The sequence below is a fragment of the Chiloscyllium plagiosum genome, chromosome 1 (genome assembly GCF_004010195.1).
Source record: "Chiloscyllium plagiosum isolate BGI_BamShark_2017 chromosome 1, ASM401019v2, whole genome shotgun sequence".
Taxonomy (NCBI): domain Eukaryota; kingdom Metazoa; phylum Chordata; class Chondrichthyes; order Orectolobiformes; family Hemiscylliidae; genus Chiloscyllium; species Chiloscyllium plagiosum.
In genome coordinates this window covers 85,209,023-85,233,630 of record NC_057710.1, presented here as the reverse complement: position 1 = coordinate 85,233,630, position 24,608 = coordinate 85,209,023, and the positions used below count along the sequence as shown (strand labels likewise).

Genomic DNA, 24,608 nt, shown 5'->3' with positions numbered 1-24,608 from the left:
TTTGGCCCATTGCGTCCGTACTGGTCCTTCAAAGAGCACCTCACCCAGACCCAGCCACCTACCGTATCTCCATAACCCTGCTTTATCATGGCTAATCCACCTAGCCTGCACATCGCTAATCACTATGGACAAACCAGAGTACCCAGCGGAAACCCACGCAGAAGGTGCAAACTCTGCACATGCAGTCACCCAAGGTTAGAAATGAAACTATTGTGAGGCAGCAGTACTAACCACTGAGCCACCATGCTGCCCAAATGCTGGGCTGTAAAATAATGCTGTAGTGTATCATGTGTGGTCTGTGAGCCGTAGGTTAGGCACCATTAACATATATTACTGATACAACATTCATAACACTGCATTGCTACTCAGGTGAAGTTTAGAAATCCAAATGATTTAACTCTCTTGATAAGTAATGAGGTTGACAATGTATATCTCAGCTTGCCAGACACATTTGACAAAGTACCACAAAGAATATGCTCAAAAAATTAAAGTCTAGGCATTTAAAAGGGACAGCTGCACTCAGGATATCAAAATTGGCCACAGGACAGAAAGAGGGGTGTTGAGCCTTTTATTCAGACTCAACAGAAACAATGTAGTGTTCCCCAGAAGCTACTAGAAATAGGAACAAGTAGAAGTGGTGAGCTATTCAGCCCGTTGAACCCACTTGGTATTCAATGAGATCATGGGTGACCTGATATACTTCAGATCTACATTCCCATCTACCCTAATTCTTCTCAGAATAAGGGGTTGCACATTTAAGACAGATGAGGAGGAATTTCTTCTCTCAGATGGTTATGAATCTGTGGAAACATCCTCTCCATATCCAACTGGTTAAGAATCCTCAGGTTTCAAGTAAGTTGACTCTATGATTCTATAAATCTTCTTAATGCCAGTGGATACAAGCTGCGCACGTCCAATCTTTCCTCATAAAGACAACCTGCCCATTTCAAGAATTAGTCCAGTAAAGCTTTGCTGAGCTGGTTCTATTTACATCCTTCCTTCAATAAGGTGTTCAAAACTGAAAACAGTACTCTGGATGCAGGCTTTCCAATGCTCTGAAATCTCTCACCATTTAGATACTTTTTTTCTTCTTCTGCCAAAGTTGACAATTTCACATTTTCCAATATTATACATCATTTGCCATTTGTATGTCCACTCATCTATCTCTATTTGTAGCCTCCTTATGCCTCTTCATAAACATAGGAAGGTAAGTTATGTATCAACAAATTTGGCAACACTACTTTCTATCCCTTACAAATATAGAAACTGTAACAATTCAGTGGAGCATCCTTTGTTCTCTGAAGTGGAGAATTGCAAAAATTGAGAAACTCTTTGTTTCAGTCTTAAATGGTTGATTCTGAAAACTAAACACCCTTCTTCTAGACTCTAGCCAGAAAAATCAATTTCTCTGCATCTATCCTGTCAAGTCTGCTTAGAATCTTGCAACAACACTTGTTCTTCAAATCATCAGGGAATATAAATCCAAATTGTCCAGCCTCTCATTATAGGTCAAACTTCTTATCCAAGGAATCATTCTTGTGAACATGTATTGAACTTCCAAGGAACTATATACAGTACTCCTGATAGAAAATATAGTCTCAGCAAAGAGATATACAATTCTATCATGATAGCCTTTCTACTGTACTACAACTCCTTTGCAATATATAAAAAAAATGCCAGATACCTTCCTGCTTGTTAAACCTGCTTGCTAATTTTCTTTGGACAACGATACCCACATCTCTGAATATCAGCATTTTAAAACTTTGCACATTTTATATATAAAAAAATACTTTTCGGTCTTCCCACCAAAATGAATAATGTCTCATTTATCCACATTACATTCCATCTGCCACTTCATGGCCACTCAATGATCTGTAGCGCTGTATTTGCTGTCTCTGTCCTCCTCATATCTTACAGACCCATCCAACTTTGCATTATCAATAAACTGGGCTGTTGTGGTTCTGTTCGCCGAGCTGGCAATTTTTTTTGCAAACGTTTCGCCCCCTGTCTAGGTGACATCCTCAGTGCTTGGGAGCCTCCTGTGAAGCGCTTCTGTGGTGTTTCCTCCGGCATTTATAGAGTGCCATCCACAATCTCCATCAACAAACACATCGACCTGGACCCAATATACCGGCCACTACAGCGGACAGCTGAAACTGACAACCGGAAGCGGCAGGGACAGGCCACTATAAATGCCGGAGGAAACACCACAGAAGCGCTTCACAGGAGGCTCCCAAGCAGTGAGGATGTAACCTAGACAGGGGGCGAAACGTTCGCAACAAAAATTTCCAGCTCGGCGAACAGAACCACAACAACGAGCACCCGAGCTACAAATCTTAACCCAAACTTTGAATAAACTGGGCTAGATTACTCCAAGTATCTTAAACTAAATAACTAACAGAGTTGGCAAATATCAGAGAACCCACTTGTCATAACATACCAACTTGAAAATACAGGCAGTCCTCAGATTACAAATACACCCTGTTTATAAAATAGCACAAAACAGTTAATAAATGTCTCACGTTTTTGTAATGAATAACTCTGAGCTAGTGAATAGTTGAGTCAATGAGTAAATGTTTGGGGATAGTAATCAGCAGTTAGACCAAGTATTAAACTGAGTAATAGTTACATGGTAGGTAGAGGGATAAGTCCTGTGTATCTAATCAGAGATTTTCACAAAGGGTCTTAGACTACAGGGAATCAACGAATTTTAAAGTTAAAATTCTCAGGCAATTTCAGTGTATGTTGGTCTGTTACAGATTCTGTGGGATCCTGATGTGCACCTCCAAATTTCTGTTCTCGCTCCTATTATCTGAAAAATTTGGTCCATCACACCAAACCAATAAGCCCTAATTTTATGTAGTAACCTTTTAAGTGACAGCTTGTTAATTGTCTTTTGAAAATTCAAACAACACATTTACTATTTTACTGTTTATCTACCGACAGTTACATCCTCAAAAAGCTAATAAGTTTGTCAGACATGACTTCCCTTTCATAAAAGCATGCTGATGCTTCTAAATGGTTTGTTACCAGTTCCTTAACAATAGCTTCCAACATTATCCTAAGAACTGATATTAAGCTAACTAGCCTGTAGGTTGCCTATGATCTCTCTCTTCATTTCTTAAAACAGTGTTACAAAATAACCTGCCAATTAATTAATTCATTGAGATGATTTTAGAAGAGAACAAACAGTGCATCTTTTTGTTTCTTTATTTCTTCTCCTCTACAGCCATTAGAGTACTTAAAAAGGTTCTCACTTTTATTAGCTATTTAGTTCACCACAATCTTTTTTTTTTTAAAAGAAGTCTTTTCTACTGTGAAGACCAAAAAAAATTTGATGGTTTTACCAATTCCTTATTCCCCATTATAATTTCTCCTCTGGAAAGCACTTGCTTTTGCTACTCTCTTCCTTTTTACATAGCTGTAGAAGCTCTGACAATCTGTTTTATTTTTCTTGCTAATTTATGCTTTTTTTTTTAAAAAACTATATTCTGGCCCATTGTTCTTTTTGATATATATTTATGACCTAGATTTGGGTATAAAGATGGAATTTCAAAATTTGCAAATGACAGAAAACCTAAACATAGTAAACAATGATCAGGATATTAACAGACTTCAGGGATCTAAGTGGTAGTTTTGAAGAAGGATGAAGACAGCCAACTTCAACTAAACAGTTGTAAAAGAGTGCAGCAATCTGGGCTGTGTGTACACTAATTGTTTGAAGGTGGAAAGAAAAGTTGGGAAGACTTCAAAAAGAATAGGATTCTTGATTTTATTAATAGCAAGTAATTTATATTAATAAGTTAAAATACTAGTTAAACCTCAGCTTAATTGAATATCATTAATTCCAGACACCATACTTTAATCGGTTGTCAAGGCCTTGAGATAGGCAGACAGAAAGGATTTAGAGGAATGGTACCAACAGTGAGAAACTTTAATCTTGTTGAGAGACTGGAGAAGTTTTGTTTTTCCCCCGAAAAGTTTAAAAGGACAGATGTGTTCAATATTATGGCTTAACACAGTAAAATAAGGAAAAACTGTATTAAATTACACAAAAGTCAACAACCAGAAAACATACTAAAAATCTACTTTCTGGTTAAAAAAAAAACTTAGGTTATTGTGATCTTGAATACGTTGGCTAAGGTAGTGGTGGAAGGAGACTCAATAATAATTTCAAAAAAAAACACAAATGCTGAAAAGAAGAAAAACTATAGGACTATGGAAAGTGAGCAAGGCAGTGGGCAATTCTACCAAAGTGCCAGCACAAGCAAAATATGCCAAAGAGCCTCCTACTCTGTACTGTCTTATGATACTACGTTATTGCATTGCATTATTACATTTTATGAGTTTATTACATACCTCTTGTGCATAACCAAGTGCTGCTGGAGTAGCAGATTCAGGAACCGTACTAACCAAGTCTGCATCAACAGGTGCTTCAATAGCAAGCTGCCGCCCACAACGCTGTCTGACTGTATATACCATCTGTCCTTATAAATTGAAGGAAAATAATATACAAGTGAATATAGTCCTGCTACATTAAAAAGTAGAGATTCGTGCGATTACATGAAATGCAAATCTGGAATCGTGTCTTTTATTGCTTAATTATAGAGGCACTTTTTTTTTCCTCAGAGACAATTTCATTTTGAAATGAAATTTAATAAGATTGCATGTATAATCAAAGTACCATAACAAGACGAGTGGTGAAAAAAGCGTCCCCAGTCAGCACAGTGAAGTATGCTGGAAAGCGTGCCCACAGTCAGCATTATAGCAAAGCACTCTGGGGTCAGTGTCAAAAGTGATGTGACAAGAAGCAAATGATTAGATGAGTAAGATTTGATGAGTATTTAGACTTTTTTTAAAAATAGTTTATGCAGTTTGCAAGGTCTTTATTTTGGGTTTATAGTTTGGAAGGGCGATAGTGCAGAAACCCAAAGGGCCCCAGAGTAGTTAGTATTATTTGATTTTAAGCAAAATGTAAGAGCTTAATTTAAGCCGTGAAAGGAGTGCTCAAGACTGGGCTATTTTCTTGCTCTCTAAATGAAGTGGAGTTCCAGTGCCCTGGACCAAATGTGTACAAGAAATGGCTCCAGCTGCAGATCATGGGACCCTAGTTTTGGAATATCACCAGTGATTGAGGATACTGTGAAGCTGATAGTATCATGGATCGCACAGAGATGGTCATTCCACAGGCAGGATGGAACGAATGACCATCAAGCAGAAAAACAGTGCAAAAATCCTATGGCCATTCTGTTTCAAAGCAAATAATCCACTTTAGATACTGTTGGGGAGGTGAGGGAACAGCCAGATTCATTGCGTCATGGTTGGCTCTGCTGCACGGAGGAAGAGGAATGTGTGAAACATCAATTGCAATACGGGATTCAAATGTAAGAGTAGAGACATTTCAGTGGCTGCAAACAAGGCTCTAGGATGGTACATATCTCCCAGCTATTAAGGTCAAGGAAATCTCAGTGGCTGCAGGACATTCTAGAATGGGAGGATGAATAGTCAGTGTCATGGTATATATCTGTACCAAGGACACAGGTTTTTTTTTTAAAAAAAAAGTCCTAAAAGCAGAATATCAGGAGCTAGGAAGCAAGTTAAAAAAAGTAGGACCTCAAAAGTAGTGACCTCAGAATTGCTATCAGTGTAACGTACTAGTTCAGGGAGAAATAGCAGGATATATCAGATGAAAACATGGCTGGAGAGATGGTGCAAGGAGAAGGTTTCAGCTTTGAGGTATGGTACTGATTCTAAGCAAGATGGTTCCAATACATGTAGGACGGGTTGTTCCTGGGCAGGACTGGATCAAATGTGTGAAGGAGACAGTGTCAGGATTTGGCAGAGTCAGCATGTATTTACAAAAGGGAAATCACACTTGACAAATCTACTGGAATTTTTCAAGGATGTAACTAGGAAAGTTGTTAAGTCAGAGCCAGTATATGTGGTTGATATTTTCTGAGCAAACTGTTCAAAGATGTCATTATACATTTCTGGAGCATTGGGACTGGAACCTAGGCTTCCAGCTCAGAGATAAAATATTACTTGGACTTTGGGAATAGTGTATTGATATGGACAGGGAGCTAAGTGACAGACAGAAAACAGTGTAGGAATAAAAAAAAAGTCATTTTCTGAATGCCAGCCAGTGACTAATGGGTTGCCACAAGCCTGCTTGTACTTCAGCTATTTATATGATATATCAATGATTTAGATGAAGGGACTGAATGTAACATCTCCAATTTTGCAGACAACATAAGTTTGTGTGTGAGGGTCAACTTTCAGGAGGAATCAGAGATACTTAAGTGTGTTTTGGACAAGATGAATGAATGGAAAATGAACGGCAAATTAAATGTAATGTGGATAAATATGAGATTATCCACTCTGAAAGTAAAACCTGGAAGGCAGATAATTACCTCAATAGTGATTGATGGAAAAGGGAAAAGTGCAACAAGTCATTGGTGTTCTTGTACACTAATTGTTAGAAGTAAGCATGCAGGTGCAGCAAGCAGTGGAGAAGGTAAGTGCTGTATAGGCCTTCACAGTGAGTGGATGCAGGTACAGGAGTAGGGATGTCTTGTTGAGTTTGAGAGAGCACATGTATGCAATTTTAGTCCTTTTATCTGGGGGAGGTTGTTCTGCCTATGAAGGAAGGGCAATGAAAGTTTACCAGACTGTTTCCTGGGATAGCAGGACTGACATGTGAAGAAAGACTGATCAGTTAGGGCTATACTCACTGTAGCTAAGAAGAATGAAGAGGGATATCACAGAAACCTATAAAATTCTAAGAGTACTGAATAAAGTAAACACAGGAAGGATGTTCCCGATGAATGGGGAATGCAGAACGAGAGGTCAAAAAGTAAGGAGAACTGGTATGCTACTTAGAACCAAGAAGAAAAAAGATTTCTTCATCCAGTGGAATTCTCTGCCACAAAATGCCACTACATGTTTTTCAAGAATGAGTTAGATATAGTTCTTAGGGCTAAAGGGATTGAATGGTATGAGGAGAAAGCAGGGACAGGGTACTGTGTTGGATGATTAGCAACAATTAGATTGAACAACAAGGCAGCTCGAGGAGTTGAATGGCCTATTCCTGTTCCTACTTTGTTTCTATGCAAGAGTCAGAGATTTTATTCAAAGCTACATTTTGACAGCCAAACTCTATAGCTACATGGCCCAACAAAATCAGTATTGCCTTAATTTATTTTTGGATCTTTCATTGGATAGCCTTTAAAATTAAAGTAAATTCTACCTCACAAAAAGTTTAAAAACCATTTGTTTTACAATTATGTTAGGCTTTCAGCTGAGGATTTAGTAGGGAAGAACAATTTATAATTTATAACAGGATCCAGAAAATTAAAAATGATAGCATGGACATTCCCCCAAAAATTTAGAATTACCTTCAAATATAGAGTCAGGTCTAGCAAAATAAACATATTCAAAGATACAGAAAGCAGGTGGATCTCCTCCAGCCCTTGGGACAACGTCAAGTGTCTGGACACCATTCTTGGAGATCTGTACAATTTCTCCTGGTAATATTTCACGATAATATCTACAAAAATGGAAGAGGGAGAACACTGTAAGAAGTTCTATACAAGAATTGCTGACTTTCCAAGCTAGCCACTCAAAATTACACCAAGAAAGAAATTAAACACTTTCTAACAGATGATGGAACGGAAAATAACAACAGTAATTTTTTTCTGAAATTCAGTCTCAAAATTACTGTTCAACTGTTCTACTCAGCAACTTTGAGCATGCAACCCTGTATGGTGTACATATGTTTCATTCCACTCCTACTCAAGTACAGAGCATGACACTTAATTGGCTACAGTGCTTTGTTTCACCCAGTCATGAAAAGTATGATATAAATGCAAGTCTTTCTTTAAGTAATTTTGAAGCACAGTTACTGATATAAAAGTAGGAAAGGCAGCAATTTATATACAACATGCTCCCATGAACAACAATGAAATAATAAACAGACAATCTGCTCTTTTCTGATGTTGACTGAAGGATAAGTATTGGCCAATACAACCGGGATAACTCCCCTTGCTCTTCTTTGAAGCAGAGTCATAAGATCTTTGACATCTATCCAAGCTGGAGACAGGGGCTCAATTTTACATCTGTAAACAATATCCAACAGTGCAGTGCTCTCTCAATATGTACTGGAGTACCAGGCTTGATTTTTGTGCTCAAGCCCTGGAATGGGACTTGAACCAAACCTTATGACTCAAGAGCATTAATACTAGTTGCTACATGACATCTCCTCATCACAGGCACATTCCCCACTAAATGAATCTACTTATCATCTTTTTTCATTTATAAAGTTGATGTCGACAAATAATTGCATACCGTTTTTTTTTTACATTCATGTAGTTTCCTGGTTAAAAAAAGAAGAGAATTGATCTTTGTGGTTCTCAACTGATCGGTTCCCCAGTCAGAATTGCTGTCATTAAAAATTCTGGAGACGTCAAAAATTATTAGTGAGGCCGAGTAGCTTTTTTTTAATCCCCAGGAAACCACTTCAATGCAACTTCATCTGAGGGTTGTAAGACAAAGTATCTACAATAATCTTTTCCAACATAATTAACTATAATTAAGTTAAGCAAAGAGACATGCAATTTCCTGATTCTAACTTAGACCACTAGTTCATAAGACCATAAAACACAGAAGTTATGCTATTCAGCCTGCTCCGCCATTCATTAAGATCATGGCTGATCTGATAATCCTCAACTCCACTTAATTGTCTTTTCCTCTTGACCCTTTGATTCCATTACTATTTTGAAAATGTGTATCACAGCTTTCAATATACGTAAGTGTCCAGCCTTGACAGCCCTCTGGTAACTGATTACACAAATTCATTACCCTTGAAGAAATTCCTCTTCATTTCTACCTTAAATATGTAACTCCTTTATGAAACCTGGTCCTAAACTTTCCCATAAGGGAAAAAAAAACCTTTCCACATCAATCTGTCAAGTTGCTCATATTCTTCTACATTCCAACGAGTATAGGCCCAACCTACTGAAACTCTCACAATTACAGAATACTTAAGTGTAGAAAGAAGTATTCAGCCCATTGGGTTAGCACTGACCCTCTGAACAGTATCCCACCCACACTCCATAATTCTGTATGGAGTTTTACTATAGTTAACCCACATAACTTGCACATCCCCGAATAACAATGGGGCAATGTTTAGCATGGTTTATCCACCTAACCTGCAGATCTTTGTACTGTGGGAGGAATCTGGAACACTCAGAAGAAACCCACGTAGAGATGGGAAGAACATGCAAACGTCTTAAAGATAGTTGCCCAAGGCTGGATTTGAAACTGGGCCCCTGGTGCTGTGAGTCTGCAGTGCTAACTACTACCACGACGCTGTCCACTCTTCTCAAAAGAAAATCTTTCCATACCTGGGTGAACCTTCTCTGGATTGCCAATGCCAGTATATCGTTCCTCAGATAAGGAGCCCAAAATGGTTCACAGTATCCCAGCTGTGATCTGACTAGTGCCTTGTTCCATTTGTCTTTCCTATTGCCTGCTGAATTTGGATGGTAGCTTGTGTGATTCATGCACAAGGATTCTCAAATCCCTCTGTTCTGGAGCTCTCTGCAGTCTTTCTCCAGTTAAATAATATTCAGTTTCTTTATTCTTCCTGCCTAAGTACGTAACCTCATATTATTGACAATGTATTTCATTTGCCAAGCTTTTGCCTACCCACTTCATCTGTTTAAATCCTCTAGAGACTCTATCATCCTCAGTACTGGGCAAAAGTGAGGACAGAAGATGCTGGACATTAGAGTCAAGATTAGAGAGTGGTACTGGAAATGCACAGCAGGTCAGGCAGCATCAGAGGAGCAGGAAAATCAACGTTTCAGACAGGAGCCCTTCATTAGGGGATTCCTGATGAAGGGCTCCTGTCCGAAACATCGTTCTGACCTGCTGTGCATTTCCAGTACCACTCTCATCACCCTCACTACTGCCTTGCCACTCATTTTGAGTCATCTGCAAACTTGGCTATAGTACATTCACTTTCCTCATCCAAATCAGTAACATACATTTTGTAAATAATTGTGACCATAGCAATGGTCCCTGTGACTTACCACTAGTAAAAGGTTACCATCCTGAAAATGCCTTCCTTATCCTAACTGTGTTTTATTAGTTAGGGTCGAAGAGTGTAGTGCTGGAAAAGCACAGCTGGTCAGGCAGCATCCAAGAAGCAGGAAAATCAACGTTTCATACCCTTCATCATTCCTGAAGGGGGGCTTATGCTCGAAACATCAATTCTTCTGCTCCTCAGATGCTGCCTGACCGGCTGTTCTTTTCCAGTATCACACTTTTCGACTCTGATCTCCAACATCTCCAGTGCTCACTTTCTCCCTCCTTTTATTGGTTAGCCAATCCTTTATCCATGCTGCCAATACCATGAGCTCTTATTTTATTAAATAGTTGTGTGTGTGTGTGTGTGTATGTGTGTGTGTGTGTGTGTGTGGTATCTTATCAAACACTTTATGAAAATTCAAATATATTACATCCCCTTTATCCTGCTCGTTAACTCAAAAGAATTCTCATTAAATTTGTCAGGCATAATATCCTCTTCATGAATCCTTGTCAACTATGTATTTCAAAATATTCTGTTACATCCTTTAACACAGATTAATATTGTACAGATAACATATTAAGCTAACTAACCTGTAGTCATCTATTATACAACAAAGAAGTGTGGATGCCGGAGATCGGAAACAAAAATAGAAATTGCTGAAGAAACTCAGCATCAGGGAAGAAAGCAGAGTTAATGTTAACTTTGGTGACTGTACAGTTCTGGTGACTCTAACTCTGCTTTTTTTCCTACAGATGCTGCAAAACATGCTTAGTTTCTCCAACAATTTATATTTTGCTATACTCCCCTGTTATTTGTTTCCTTCTTCTTTTGAATAAGGGTGTTACATTAGTAGTTTTCCAATTCTCTGGGACCCCTGGAAAATTACTACCAGTGCATCACTATCTCTACAGCTACTTTCCTTAATATCAGAGAATCCATCCGATCAGGTCCAGGAGACTTATTGATCTTTAGCCCCATTTGCTTCCCAAGTTTTTCTCTAGTGACAGTTATTTATTTCCACTCCTCTTTGTGCCCCTTGATTATTTAATAGTGCCCCTTGATTATTTAGTAATGTTGAAATACTAATAGTGTCTTCTTCTGTAGAAACTAATGCAAGTACTTATTCAATTCTTCTACATTTCCTGGTTCCTCATTATTCTTTTCCCAGCCTCCAAGGGGTCTATAATTCTCTTTGGTCCATCTCTTCCTTTTTACATTTTTAAAAAAAATTCTTTCTGTCCATGTTGATATGACTATTTACACTCAATAGTTTATTTTTTCCCTAATTACTTCTTTTGCTGATTTTTAAAAAAATTCCAAATCCTCTGACTTACCAATAATCTTTGCTACAGTGTATGTTTTCTCTTTCAATGTGATGCTTTCCTTAATGTCCCTGGCTAACCATACTTGGTTTATCCCCTTCATAGGATCCTTCTTCCATACTGTGAGCCATTAACTACTTTCTTAAACATCTACCACTGTTCCTAAACCATCTTAGCTGATAAAACTCCTTTCTCAGTCCACCCAAAGCAGCTCACCCCTCATTCCTCATACCCTTATGTAAGCTTAGAACAGTTGTTATCAAACCAAGTTCTTCCCTCTAAAACTGAATACTAAATTCTACCATGTTATGGTCACTGTTCCCTATGGAACCTTTCATTCTGACATAATTTATTAAACCTCTTTCATCATACATCACCAGATCCAAAACAGCCTGATCCCTGCTTGAATCCACATGCTATTCTAGGAAACTATCCAATGTGCACTTAAGGAATTATTCCTCATGGTTTTCTTTGCCAATATAACTATCTAATCTACACAAGTCTTAAAGTTGCCCATAATTAATGTACTGTAATTGTTACATGTCCTCAATATCTCTGGATATTCTCTATCTCATTGGATAGCTAGTTGGGGGACCTATAAACCACTACCACCTTTTCCTTTTTGGTTCCTAGCTCCACCAATACAGATTGTACATCTTCCGGTTCAAGATAATCTTGCTATCGTACTTAGTCCATTCTACATGAACAATGCTACCCTACCAGTCTTTTCTTCTTGTCAGTCCAAAGACCATGTGATATAACAGCAGAATTAGGTCATTCACCCATGCTGCACTTTCCTATTTCACTTTGGGAATAATTTTCTAAATAGCTGTCCTGTAATGCTGGCATACCCTATTGCTTATTAAGCTTATATTTCCCCTATCCTAACATTTCCATCTTCACCGCTCCCAAACAACTCTCCACCCGCAATTACTTTGAAGCTGTCTCTACAGCGTTAGTTGTTTGATTTGCCAGGACATTGATCCCAGCAGAGTTCAAGTGAAGCCCCTCCCACCAAAAACAGCTCCCTTCTATCCTAGTACAGATGCCAGTTCTCCATGAACTGAAACCCATTCCACCCCCACCAATCTCTCAGTCACGCATTTAACCAGACTTTATTTACCCTATGACAATTTGTCTATGGCTCAGCTCCTTTAGTAAAAAAGGCAGCAAAGAAATAAGACTGAATGGATCATCTGGCATTGACTTAGATATTCAAAAAGACAAAAGCAGAAATAGCCCTGTTGATCCTGCAATGTCCTCCTTACTAATGTCTGGGGGCTAGTGACAAAATTGGGAGAGCTGTCTCAGACTAGTCAAACAACAGCACAGTCATACTCTCAGAATCATACCTGACTGACAATAACCCAGACATTACATTGCCGTTTATGTCCTGTCCTATTGGCACAGTGTTATACAGTTGGAAAAGAGTTGCTCTGGGAATCCTTAACACTTACTTGTCCCCATGAAGTCTCATGGCTTCAGGTTAAACATGGGCAAGGAAACTTCCTGCTGATTACCATCTGCCGCCCTCCCTTGATTGATGAATCAGTACTTCTCCATGTTGAACAACACTTGGAGAAAGCACGGAGGGTGGAACGACCACCAACAAGAGTAGGGATGCAGCAGCACTACTGCTTGGGCCCTGAAAGGACACAGCTGATGGATTGGGCCTGTGGCAGGTGACGGAAAACATACTTTACTTGGCTGCAGATGAATCTGGTCAAGATTGTAATCTGTATCAGTAATAATGACCACTGCACAGCTATTGTAGAGACAAAATTCTGCATTCATATTAAGAATACTCTACCTTGTGGCACTATCACAGTGTTAAATGGAACAGGCTTCAAACAGATTTAGCAACTCAAGGCTGGGCATTCATGAGGTGCTGTGGGCCATCAACAGCAGAATTGTACTCCAGCATAATCTATAATCTTATGGTCCAGTATACTCCCCACTCAACCATTACCATCAAGCCAATGGATCAACCCTAGTTCAATGGAAACTGCAGGAGGGCATGCCAGGAGTAGCACCGGGCATACCTAAAAATGAGGTGTCAACAGAGTGAAGCTACCAAACTTGCCAAACAGCATAAGCAGCAAGTGACAGAGAATTAAGCAATTCCACAAATAACAGATCATATCTAGCTCTGCAGTCCTGCCACATCCAGTTGTGATGGATGGGCAATTAAACAACTGACTTGAGGAGGCAACTCCACAAACATCCCCAAATCAATGATGGAACAGCCCAAAATGATAAGGCTGAAGCATTCGTAGCACGTCTGACTGAAAATTGCTGAGTGTATAATCATCTCGACATCCTCCAGTGGTCCCCAGCAATACAGATGCCAATCTTCAGCTAATTTGAATCACTCCACATGATATCAAGAAATGGTTTAAGGCATTGGATAGTCCAAAGGTTTTGGGACCCTGACAACATTCCGACAATAGTTCCGAAACCTGTGCTCCAGAACTTGCCACTGTCTTAGCCATCACAGTTACAACTCTGTAATCTACTGGTCAATGTGGAAAATTGCCTAGGTGTGTCCTGAACACAGAACAGGACAAATACAACCGAGCCATCACTCTATTCACTCTATCAATCATCAGTAAAATGATGGAAGGTGTCATTAACAGTGCTACCAAGCTGCTCCTGCTCAGCAATAACCTGCTCAGTGACGCCCAGTTTGTGTCGCCCCCAAAGCCATTCAGTCCTTAAACCTAATTACAGCCTTAGTTCAAATACAGACAGAAAAGAGTTGATTTCTGGGAGTGATAGCCCTTGATGTCAAAGCCACATTCAAACAAGTGTGGCATCAAGGAGCCTTCACAAAACTGGAATCAATGGGTATCGGGGCAAACTTTCCACTGGTTGGAGTCATAACTGATACACAGGAAGATATTGTGGATGTTGGAGGCCAGTCATCTCAGTTACAGGACATCTCTACAGGAGTTCCTGAGAGCAGTGTCCTAGGCCCAACCACGTTCACCTGCTTCATCAATGACCTTCCCTCTAAATTAAGGTGAGAAATGGGGATGGTCGCTAATGATTGCACAACGTTCAGCACCATTCAGGAGTCCCCAAATACTGAAGGAGTCCACATTCAAATGCAGAAAGATCTGGACAATATCCAGGCTTGGGCTGACAACTAGCAAGTAACATGCGTACCATACAAATACAAGATACTGACCATTTCCAAGAAGAGACAATTCCACTACTGCCCCTTGACATTCAATAATGTTACTTTCATTGAATACCCCACTATCAACATTCTTGGGGGGGGGGGGGGGGGGGGGGGGGGGTGAAAAAAAGAGAAAGAGAGCTATTACCATTGACCAGAAACTCAATTGCACTCATCTGATAAACACTCTGGCTTCAACAGGTCAGAGGCTCAGAATACAGTAGTGAGTAACTCACAGCCTGACTCCTCAAAGCCTATTCATCATCTACTAGGCACAAGTCAGGAGTGCACCTCCAACAACACTGAAGAAACTTTACACCATCCAAGACAAAATAGCCCACATGATTGGAACCACATCCACTCCCTTCACCACCGACACTCAGTAGCAGCAGTGTGTCCCATCAGCAAAATGCACTGCTGTCACTGATCCTTAGACAGTACCTTCCAAACCAAATGACAACTTATACCTACTGCCCTTGTCCTTTTAGATACATAGGAATACCAACACCTGCAAGTTTCCCTCTAAGTCACTTGCCATCCTGATTTGGAAATATAATCGCTGATGCTTCACTTTTACTGGGCCAAAATCCTGCGATTTCCTCCCTAATGCTATTGTGAGGCAATCTACAGCACGTGTACTGCAAAGTTTCAAGGCAGCAGCTCACCACCACCTTCTCAAGGACAACAAAGGAGGGACAATAAATGCTGGCCAGCCAGCAGTACTAATGTCACACAAGTGAATTTTTTAAAATCCATAGATCATTGGAAGTTCTGCTTTCTAACTTAGCTCTTGACTGTTTAAAGTCTTTCAGTAAAACCTCCTTTCTAGTCCGACCAATGTCATTGGTACTAATGTTGATGACAATCACTCAATCTCACCCCTTCCTCTCTAAATTCTTTTCTAGCTCCAATGACAACACCCCTTCAGGATTCCTGCTCATGGCTGCAGCAAACAGAATCCATCCCCCTAATTTTACAATCCCCATCACAGCTATGATCCTATTTTCTTCCTTCCCCCACTTGAATGGCACCTTGTACCAAGGTGCCATGTTCAGTTTACTCATCCTCCTGCAGTCCCCACTCTCATCCACACAGCTTGCAAGAACCTGGTAACTACTGGATAATTGCAGGAGCTAAGGCACCTCAATTTTGACACTCTGTGTCATCACATCTGCCTTACCTGTAATCACACCTTCCTGTTTCTGATCAAAGATTAATTTTGAACTCCTTAATCTGAGGGGTGTGACCACCCTTTGGAGTAATGTGTCCTTCCCTGATGTGGTGCAATGTCTGCAGCTCAGATTCCAGTCATTGTTGAATATTGACATCGCACAATCACTCCTCATTGTTTACAAAATAGCTGAAGACCAAAAAGAGTATTAGTATCTTGGAATGGGGGTGTGAGGAAGAGAAGGGCAGGCCAGTGGGTGAGTCACAGTCAAAGATAACCAACACACACCTGGAGACAAACAGCCTCCTTCTGTGCTATAACCATTATCTAGGCCAATATAATACTGAATGAATGCCATGTTGTTACAAGTACTACTTAAGGATGAGGTATTAAACTAAGAGCTCAACAACTTGCTGAGGTGAACATAAACCATTTCATGATAATATTCAAAGATGACTGAACGTTCTACCTAATATGCATCCTTCAAGCTATCTTGGGTTATAGACCAAAAGATAATCGGACCATAAGACATATGAGCAGAAATCAGGCCATTTAGCCCATCAAGTCTGCTCTGCTATTCAATCATGGATGATAAGTTCTCTACCCCATTCTTCTGTTTTTCACCATAACCCATGATACTCAAGAACCTCTCAGTCTTAAATAAACTCAATGACCTGGCCTCCACAGCCTTCTGTGAATTCCATAGTGCATTCCATAGAATCATTCAACATTGCTGTTTGCAATTTGATTCCTGCAGAATAACAATTACCGCACAGTTATTTATTTTGAAAAGCATGCGTGGACATCATGAAGTTGAGAGATATACTTTGGAAATGCAAAATCCGTAGTTTGTCTTTTCTAGTTCCCTCATTTATTAAATTAATTACTTCAATTGGGGTGCAGAGTAGGACAAATAAAAGGAGTTGTATTCAATTTATACTGAAATGTGTTAAGATTATCATGCATGGTGATATTTATGTACTCTATCAGCAAATCTAACATTTCAAACTTTGAGAAAATATTTTTTATCAGTATATGTTTACACACTAGCACCATTTTCACTTATATCCAGAGGGATTGGATCACATGCAGGCAAATATGATGAGCTTAAGACAGCATCACAGTCGATACAAATTTTCAACCGAAGGGCCATTCTTGTACTATACTGTTCTAAGTAAGTACTCTTACAACTCTACATTTTTATTTCCCCATCATCTATTTCTGTGGAGGAGTATTTTACTGATTGGAGGTCTTGTTCTTGCAAGGATCAGTGCATGGACTTCTGTTATTTGTAATATATACAGAAATGACTTCGATAAAAATGTCGATGATTTGATTAGTAAGTTGACAGATGACACAAGTATCCTTTAAATTGTGAACCATTTCTTTCCTTTCTTTTAGGTTGTTATCGTGTCTCCCCTCCTCTCCTCCCGCCCCCAACCCACCTGTCTTTTCAAGTCTGACGTGTGACATACCATTTATATGCCATTCTCAAATTCCAATCACTTGGGTAAAACTACTAATACCTTTTCTCACCAGCACCCTACATCCACCACTTCTACCACCACCCAAACAATAGCATAACTGCTGCCCCCTCCACATTTTACTTCAGCTCTTATGATCTAGATTCAAAATGTCAGCTTGCTGTCTCTCCATGGATGCTGTCTGACTTGATGTGATCTCGAGCATTTGTTGTTTTCAGTACAAATTCCAGCATCAGCAGTAATTTGTTCCCTCTAAACCTTTGTCCGTACACCTGTCCAAATGCCATTTAAATGTTGTAATTGCATCTGCACCTACCATTTCCTTTGGCAGTTCATTCCACATACGTACTACTCTGTGTGGAACAAGTTACCTTTCTGGTCCCTTTTAAATCTTCCCCTCTCATCTTAGACCAATGCCCTTTGCTCTTCACCTTATTAATACCCCTCAAATCTCCACAAGGTCACCCCTTCACCTCCTATGCTCCTGGGAAACAAATCTCAGCCTATCCGGCCTCTTTTTATAAACCAAACCTCCAGTCTCCAGGTCCTTGTAAATCATTTCTGTACCTTTTCCAATTTAATAAGATTCTTCCTTGCGAAGGGTGACCAGAATTGTATGCAGTACTCCAAAACAGGGCTCACCAATTTCCTGTACAGCCATAACATGACATCCTAACTCCTATACTCAATGCTTTGCTCAAGGATTTAAGATGAGAGGGAAAACATTTAAGGGAGATGTGCGAGCCAAGTTTTTTATTGAAACAGAGACAGTGGTAGGTGCCTGGAATGCACTACCAAGGGAGGATTGTTTTGATAGAAGTAGATATGTTAGCAAAGTTCAGCAGCATTTAGACAGAAAAATGAACAGGCAGAGAATAGATGGATACAGACCATTTGCAGCTAAAACAGGATTAAATTTAACATTGCATCATGGGCAGCAGAGACAAATTGTTTCTGTGTTCTTCTGTTCTATTAACTATTACCAGTAAATCACTAGTGTTTTCCTAAATGATTTATTTACATGTCAACTCGGCAAGGGCAATGCAAATCATCAAAAGCTGAGGGAGATGGTGCTGGAGATAACTTAAAAATGCAGTTTGAAGGGGACACTGCCACCATTCGTAATGTGGAAGAGTTGGTGCTGGACTGGGTTGGACACCACCAGGTCATAGAACATCAGATTTATTTGGAAGCACGAGTTCACCATGAACTACCTGATAAGGAGCAGTGCTCTGAAAGTTAGTGCTTCCAAATAAACCAATTGGACTATAACCTGGTGTTGTGTGATTTTTAACACCATTCAAAAAGGTAACCATTAACCTCACCTGGCTCCAATTGACTGGAAACTGCACGATTCAGAAGAAACCACCCATCCTTCAGTTTCTGTTTCATTGTATGCCTCTCCTGTATTCAAAAGTGCAAAAACATCTAAATAAAAATGTATAAAGCATGCAATTATACTTATGTATAAAGCATGCAATAATCCTAAATTCCACTGTCAAACTTTCTAATCAGAAATGAATGTAATGCGATAAGACTATTAAATAATTTGTTAAAAATAATTCTGAATTCTCTCCCTTTATAATTACAAAAACACATGTGCCAACATTCTCTTTTTGCTTTTCAAAATTAATATCAAAGGAAAACTGAACTTATCTATCCTCTGCAACTACCCCTTCTTTATTCATGGGGTGTGGGCATTGCTGGCTCAGCCAGAATTTACTGCTCATCCCTAATAGCTCCCGGAAGGCAGCTAAGAGCCAACCATGTTGCTGCTGGTCCAAAGTTACAGTAGGCCAAATGAGACAAGGATGGCAGATTTCCCTAAAAGGCATCAGGGAACCAGATTGGTTGCCATTACGCTAACTTCTTGTCCCAGTCTTTTTAAATTCAAATTTCACAATGTATCAGGGTGGCATTCAAACCCATGTCCATTACCACTACACCACTATATATATATTTATGGTTATGTTTATATTTTCATAATGCAAATTATGTTAACTAATTCTGCATCCTCATTGAGTGGGTTTTGTTTTAACAGAAATTGATAACTGTGTTACTTAAATCTAACATACAGAAAGCAAAGAATTGGCCACATCAGAACTGACGTATATTATTTTATGTTGTGACCAGTACGGAGAATGAAAATGCATTTATCCCAACTTAGTCATATAAAAGTTTGTTAACTGAACCCCTCCTCTGTTCCACTAATGCTATTCATTTGTTATCCCATTCTATGAAAATATCCTTGCACATTTCTATTTCTTTTAAACTATGTGCAAACACAGCTCTGTTCCTCATCTCATCACCATCATTTCTGAATTTAAAGCAGGTCTTGGTTGTAGCTTTTCTCTTGATACAGAAAAAGTTGTATACACTTGATATACAGCTCCAGCCATCCATAATTTCTCTCAAATCTATCCCTCCTGCCAGACCACTTGTCTGATATCAAATCCTAAATGAAACAAAGCTTCCTCCTGCTCAACACCAACAAGAGAGTGATGTAACCATCTCTTACATTGATCACAAACTCTGCCACTGCTTCTATATATTCCCAGATCACGTACTCAGACATAACCTTCTACTGCTAGAACATATAATGTAATTTATCTTCACTACTGACAAGCATGATTACTCCTTAAATATTTTCCTCTCTGGCCTCCCATTTCCCACCCTCCATAGGTTTAATCGATTCCAAGCAACCATCATAGTTGCCCTCAATAGTATACACATTTCTGTCACTTCTCTGACACCACCGCACCCCCCCCCCCCCCCCTCACAAAGTGATGATAGGACTCCCCTTTGTCCTTATCTAGTACCAGAAAGGGTTCAGAAAAGCTTTACAAGGATGTTGCCAGGGTTAGAGGATTAGGCTGGGGCTATTTTCCCTGAACTGTCAGAGGCTGAGGGGTGACCTTACAAATGTTTATAAAATCACGAGGAGCCTGGATTGGGTGAAGAGTCAAGGTCTTTCCCCCAGAGTAGGGGGGTACAAAACTAGAGGGCATAGGTTTATGGGGAAGATTTAAAAGGGACACAAGGGGCGCAAGGGGCAACTTTTCTTGCAGAGGTTGGTGTGTGTATGGAATGAACTGCCAGAGGAAGTGGTGGAGGTGTATACAATTACAACATTTAAAAGGCGTTTGGATGGGTACATGAAGAGGAAGGATTGAGGGATATGGGCTAAACGCTGGTAAATGGGACTAGATTAATTTAGAATATTTGGTCGGCATCGATGAGTTGGACCAAAGAGTCTGTTTCCATGCTGTACAACTCTATCTGTATAAAATAGATCATTTATGCCCCCTCCAGCATGATACCACCAAACAGATCTTCCCCTTCCTACTCTTTTTAAGTATACCCTCCCCAAAATCACCCCATCCATGTTCTCCTCCCATAGCATCGTTGCACACAATGTAATACCTCCCCTCTCCTCACTGTTCAAGGCCTCAAACCCCTTCTGGTGAAGTAGCAATTTATATATATTTTCAGTCCTATATGTAGTACTTGCTTCACAATTTGGAGTCAAAAAAAACGTGGCGTTGGGAAAGCACAGCAGCTCAGGCAGCATTCAAGGAGCATGAGAATCGCTGTTTCGGGCATAAGTACTGGACCCTCTAGACCAAGTGCAGAATGGGTGACTGACTGTGAAACATCTCCATTCAGTACGCAAGGTTGACAGCAATCTTCCAGAGGTCTGCCGTTTTCATTCTCCACCTTGCTCTGACATCAGTTTTTGGCCTATTGCATTGTTTCACTTAGGTTCAAACACAAGCTCAAGGAACACCACCTTATACTTCAGTTAGTCACTTGAGGACTCAAAAGGTGAGTTCAACAATTTCAGAACGTAAACCTTATCTTCCCATTTTGTTTATTTTCCTTGCACATTTTGGTTGTGCTTTTTTTTGCTTCCCTAGGTACATTTTTTGTCTCTTTATTTACTTTATTACCTCATCACCATTTAATACAATCACACAGTAGAGAAGAGGCCTCTGTCAATCGAGCCTGCATTGACAAAAACTTTCTATAAATCTACAGTAGTCGATCACTTTCCAGAACTTGACCTGTAGCCTTTAATGTAATGACATTTCAAATGCTCATTCAAAAATGTTATAAAAGGTTCTGAGATTTCCCATTTCAACTACCATCCTAGGCTGTGTTCCACATTCCCACCACTGTCTGAGTGAAGAGGATACTTCCTCAAATCCTCTCTAAACCTCTTGCCTTTCAACTTAAAATTATGCCCTCTTATTGATCCATCAAGTAAGGGGACCAGCTGCTTCCTGTCCAATCTGTTGTGCCCTCATAAATCTTATATACCACAATCAGACCGCTCCCCCCCCGCCCTCAGCTTTCTCTACTCCAAGCTTCCTAGTGTCCTGCCATTCACTGAAGATTCCTTTGTCTTGTTACTTCTTCCAAAGTGCATCACCTCACACTTATCAGGGTCAAGTTCCATTTGCCACCTATCTGTCCATCTGACCAATTCATTCATGTCCTCCTGTAACCCACGACCTTCTTCCTCACTATCAACTACCCAGTCAACCTTGCGTTATCCATAAACTTATGAGCTCCCTTCATTTTCTTTTGTATGATTATATATTGTATATATTACAAACAAAAAAAAAGAGCCCAATACCTATCCCTGTGGTATACAGTGAACACTACCATCTAGTCACACAAGCAGCCTTTCAACCTTGCGTTATCCATAAACTTATGAGCTCCTTTCATTTTCTTTTGTATGATTATATATTGTATATATTACAAACAAAAAAAAAAGAGCCCAATACCTAACCCTGTGGTATACAGTGAACACTACCATCTAGTCACACAAGCAGCCTTTACCAACATTCTCCACCTCCTACCACTGAGCCAATTTTGCATACAATCTGCCAAGCTATCCTGGATCCCATATGCTTTTACATTCTTTATCAGTGACCCCTGTGGTACCTTGTCAAAGGCTTTGCTGAAATCCAAATAAGCTACATCAACTGCACTATCCCCATCTACATGTTGAGGTTAATGATCGAGTTTTGATTACTCGGGTCAAGTTGGCATAAGGAGGGAGGAAGTTTTTAAGATTAGATTAGATTCCCTATAGTGTGGAAGTAGGCTCTTCTGCCCAATAAGCCCACACTGACCCTCCAAAGAGTAATCCACTCAGGCCCATTTCTCTAACACTATTGGCAATTTAGCATGGCCAATTCACCTGACGTGCTCATCTTTGGACTGTGGGAGGAAACCGGAGCACCGAGAGAAGACCCATGCAGACATGGGGAGAAGGTCTGTGTGGAGTTTGCAGTCACCTGAGGCTGGAATTGAACCCGGGTCCCTGCGCTGTGAGGCAACAGTACTAACCACTGAGTCACCGTGTTGTTGTGTATTCTAAAAGGCATTAAAGGTGGACGAGTCCTCAGATCTGGAAAGGATCTATCCCAGGTTACTGAGGGAAGTGAGAGGAAATAACTGGGGCTTTAACAGATATCTTTGCAGGATCCTTGAAAACAAGTCCCAGTGGACTGGAGTATTGCTAACATTGCCCCCTTGTTTAAGGAGGGACCACGGATAATCAGTAATTACAGACCTATGAGCCTGACGTCAATGGTAAGAAGTTACTAGAGACGATACTAAGGGATAGGATATATACCCATTTGGGAGAAAGTGAGCTTAACAGTGATAGGCAGCATAGTTTTGTGCAGGAAAGGTCATGTCTTACAAACCTAATAGAAATCTTTGAAGAGGTGACAAAGTTGATTGATGAGGGATGTAGATGAATTATACATGGATTTTAGTAAGGCGTTTGATAAGGTACCTCATGGTAGGGTGATGGAATCACATGGGGTCCATGGTGTTCTAGATAGATGGATAAAGAATTGGTTAGGCAACAGGAGACAGAGTAGTGGTGGAAGGGAACTTCTCAAAATGAAGACCTGTGACCAGTGGTGTCCCACAGGGATCTGTGCTGAGACCACTGTTATTTGTGATATACATAAATGATTGAGGAAGGTGTAGGTTGTCTCATTCGCAAGTTTTCAGATGACACTAAGATTGGTGAGGTAGCAGATATTGAAGGGGATTGTCAGAGAATACAGAATATAGATAGATTGGAGAGTTGGGCAGAGAAATGGAAGATGGAGAGCAGTCTGGACAAATGCGAGGTGATGCATTTGGGAAGATGCAATTCCAGAGTGAATCATACAGTTAATGGAAAAGTCCTGAGGAAAACTTATGTACAGAGAGATCCAGGTATCAGGTTCATTGTTCCCTGAAAGTCACAACGCAGGTCAGTAGAGTGGTCAAGAAGGCATGCGGCATGCTTTCCTTCATCGGACAGGGTATTGAGTACAATAGTTGTCAGGACATGTTACAATTGTATGAGACTTTAGTTTGGCCACATTTGGAATACTGTGTACTGTTCTGGTCGTCACATTACCAAAGGATGTGAATGCTTTGGAGAGGGTGCAGAGAAGGTTCACCAGGATGTTGCCTGGTATGGAGGGTGCTAGCTCTGAGGAGAGATTGAGTAGATTAAGATTATTTTCATTGGAAAGTAGGTTGAGGGGGTACCTGATTGAGACCTACAAAATCATGAGAGGTGTAGACAGGGCATTTAGCAAGAAACCCGCCCCGTCCCCCCCCAACCCCCCACCTCAAAGAGTGGAGAACTTATTTGCTGGGGTCACGAGTTCAAAGTGAGAGGGGAAAAATTTAAGGGAGACATACATGGAAAGGTTCTTCATGCAGAGGGTGGTGGGTACCTGGAATGCATTGCCAGCAGAGATGGTAGGGTCAGGAACGATAGTGTCATTTAAGATGTAGACAGTCACATGAATGGGCAGGGAGCAAAGGGATACAGATCCTTAAAAACAGGTGGCAGATTTAGATAGAGGATATGGGTCAGCACAGGCTTGGAGGGCTGAAGGGCCTGTTCCTGTGCTGTAATGTTCTTTGTTCTTACACACCTGGTCACCTCCTTGAAAAATTCAGTCAAATTTGTTAGACCTGACCTCTGAAATGGTTAGAGATAGTCCTATCTCTGATCAAATTTTGCCACTTCAAGTGAAGATCAATTCTTTCCTTCAGAATTTTCTCCAATAGCTTCCTTACCACAGATATGAGACACACGAGTTTGTAATTTCTTGGTTTCTCTCTCACACCTTCTTGAAAAGTGGAACAATGATTGTTCTTCAGTCCAATGTTCTTCATCCATGTGGCTGGACAGAAATTTAAAAATTTGGGTAGTTTCTTCTCATCTCTCAAAGCAACCTGAGATACAACTCTCTGGACCTGAAGATTTCTCAATTTTTAAGCCCAACAAATACCTCCTCACTCCTTATGTCAAACTGCTCAAATATCACAC

At 40.1% G+C, this 24,608-nt stretch overlaps 1 protein-coding gene across 1 annotated transcript in view; it reads right to left on the bottom strand.

Annotated features, from left to right (window-relative positions):
• ppat (phosphoribosyl pyrophosphate amidotransferase) overlaps nt 1–24,608 on the bottom strand; it is a 61,610-nt gene that overhangs the window by 12,252 nt on the left and 24,750 nt on the right. The window contains exons 6-8 of the mRNA XM_043690405.1: nt 18,574–18,652; nt 7,395–7,546; nt 4,360–4,487 (exon numbers count right to left, since the gene is read on the bottom strand). Of these exons, the coding sequence (XP_043546340.1) occupies nt 4,360–4,487; nt 7,395–7,546; nt 18,574–18,652 (359 nt within the window). The remainder of the gene's footprint in view (nt 1–4,359; nt 4,488–7,394; nt 7,547–18,573; nt 18,653–24,608) is intronic.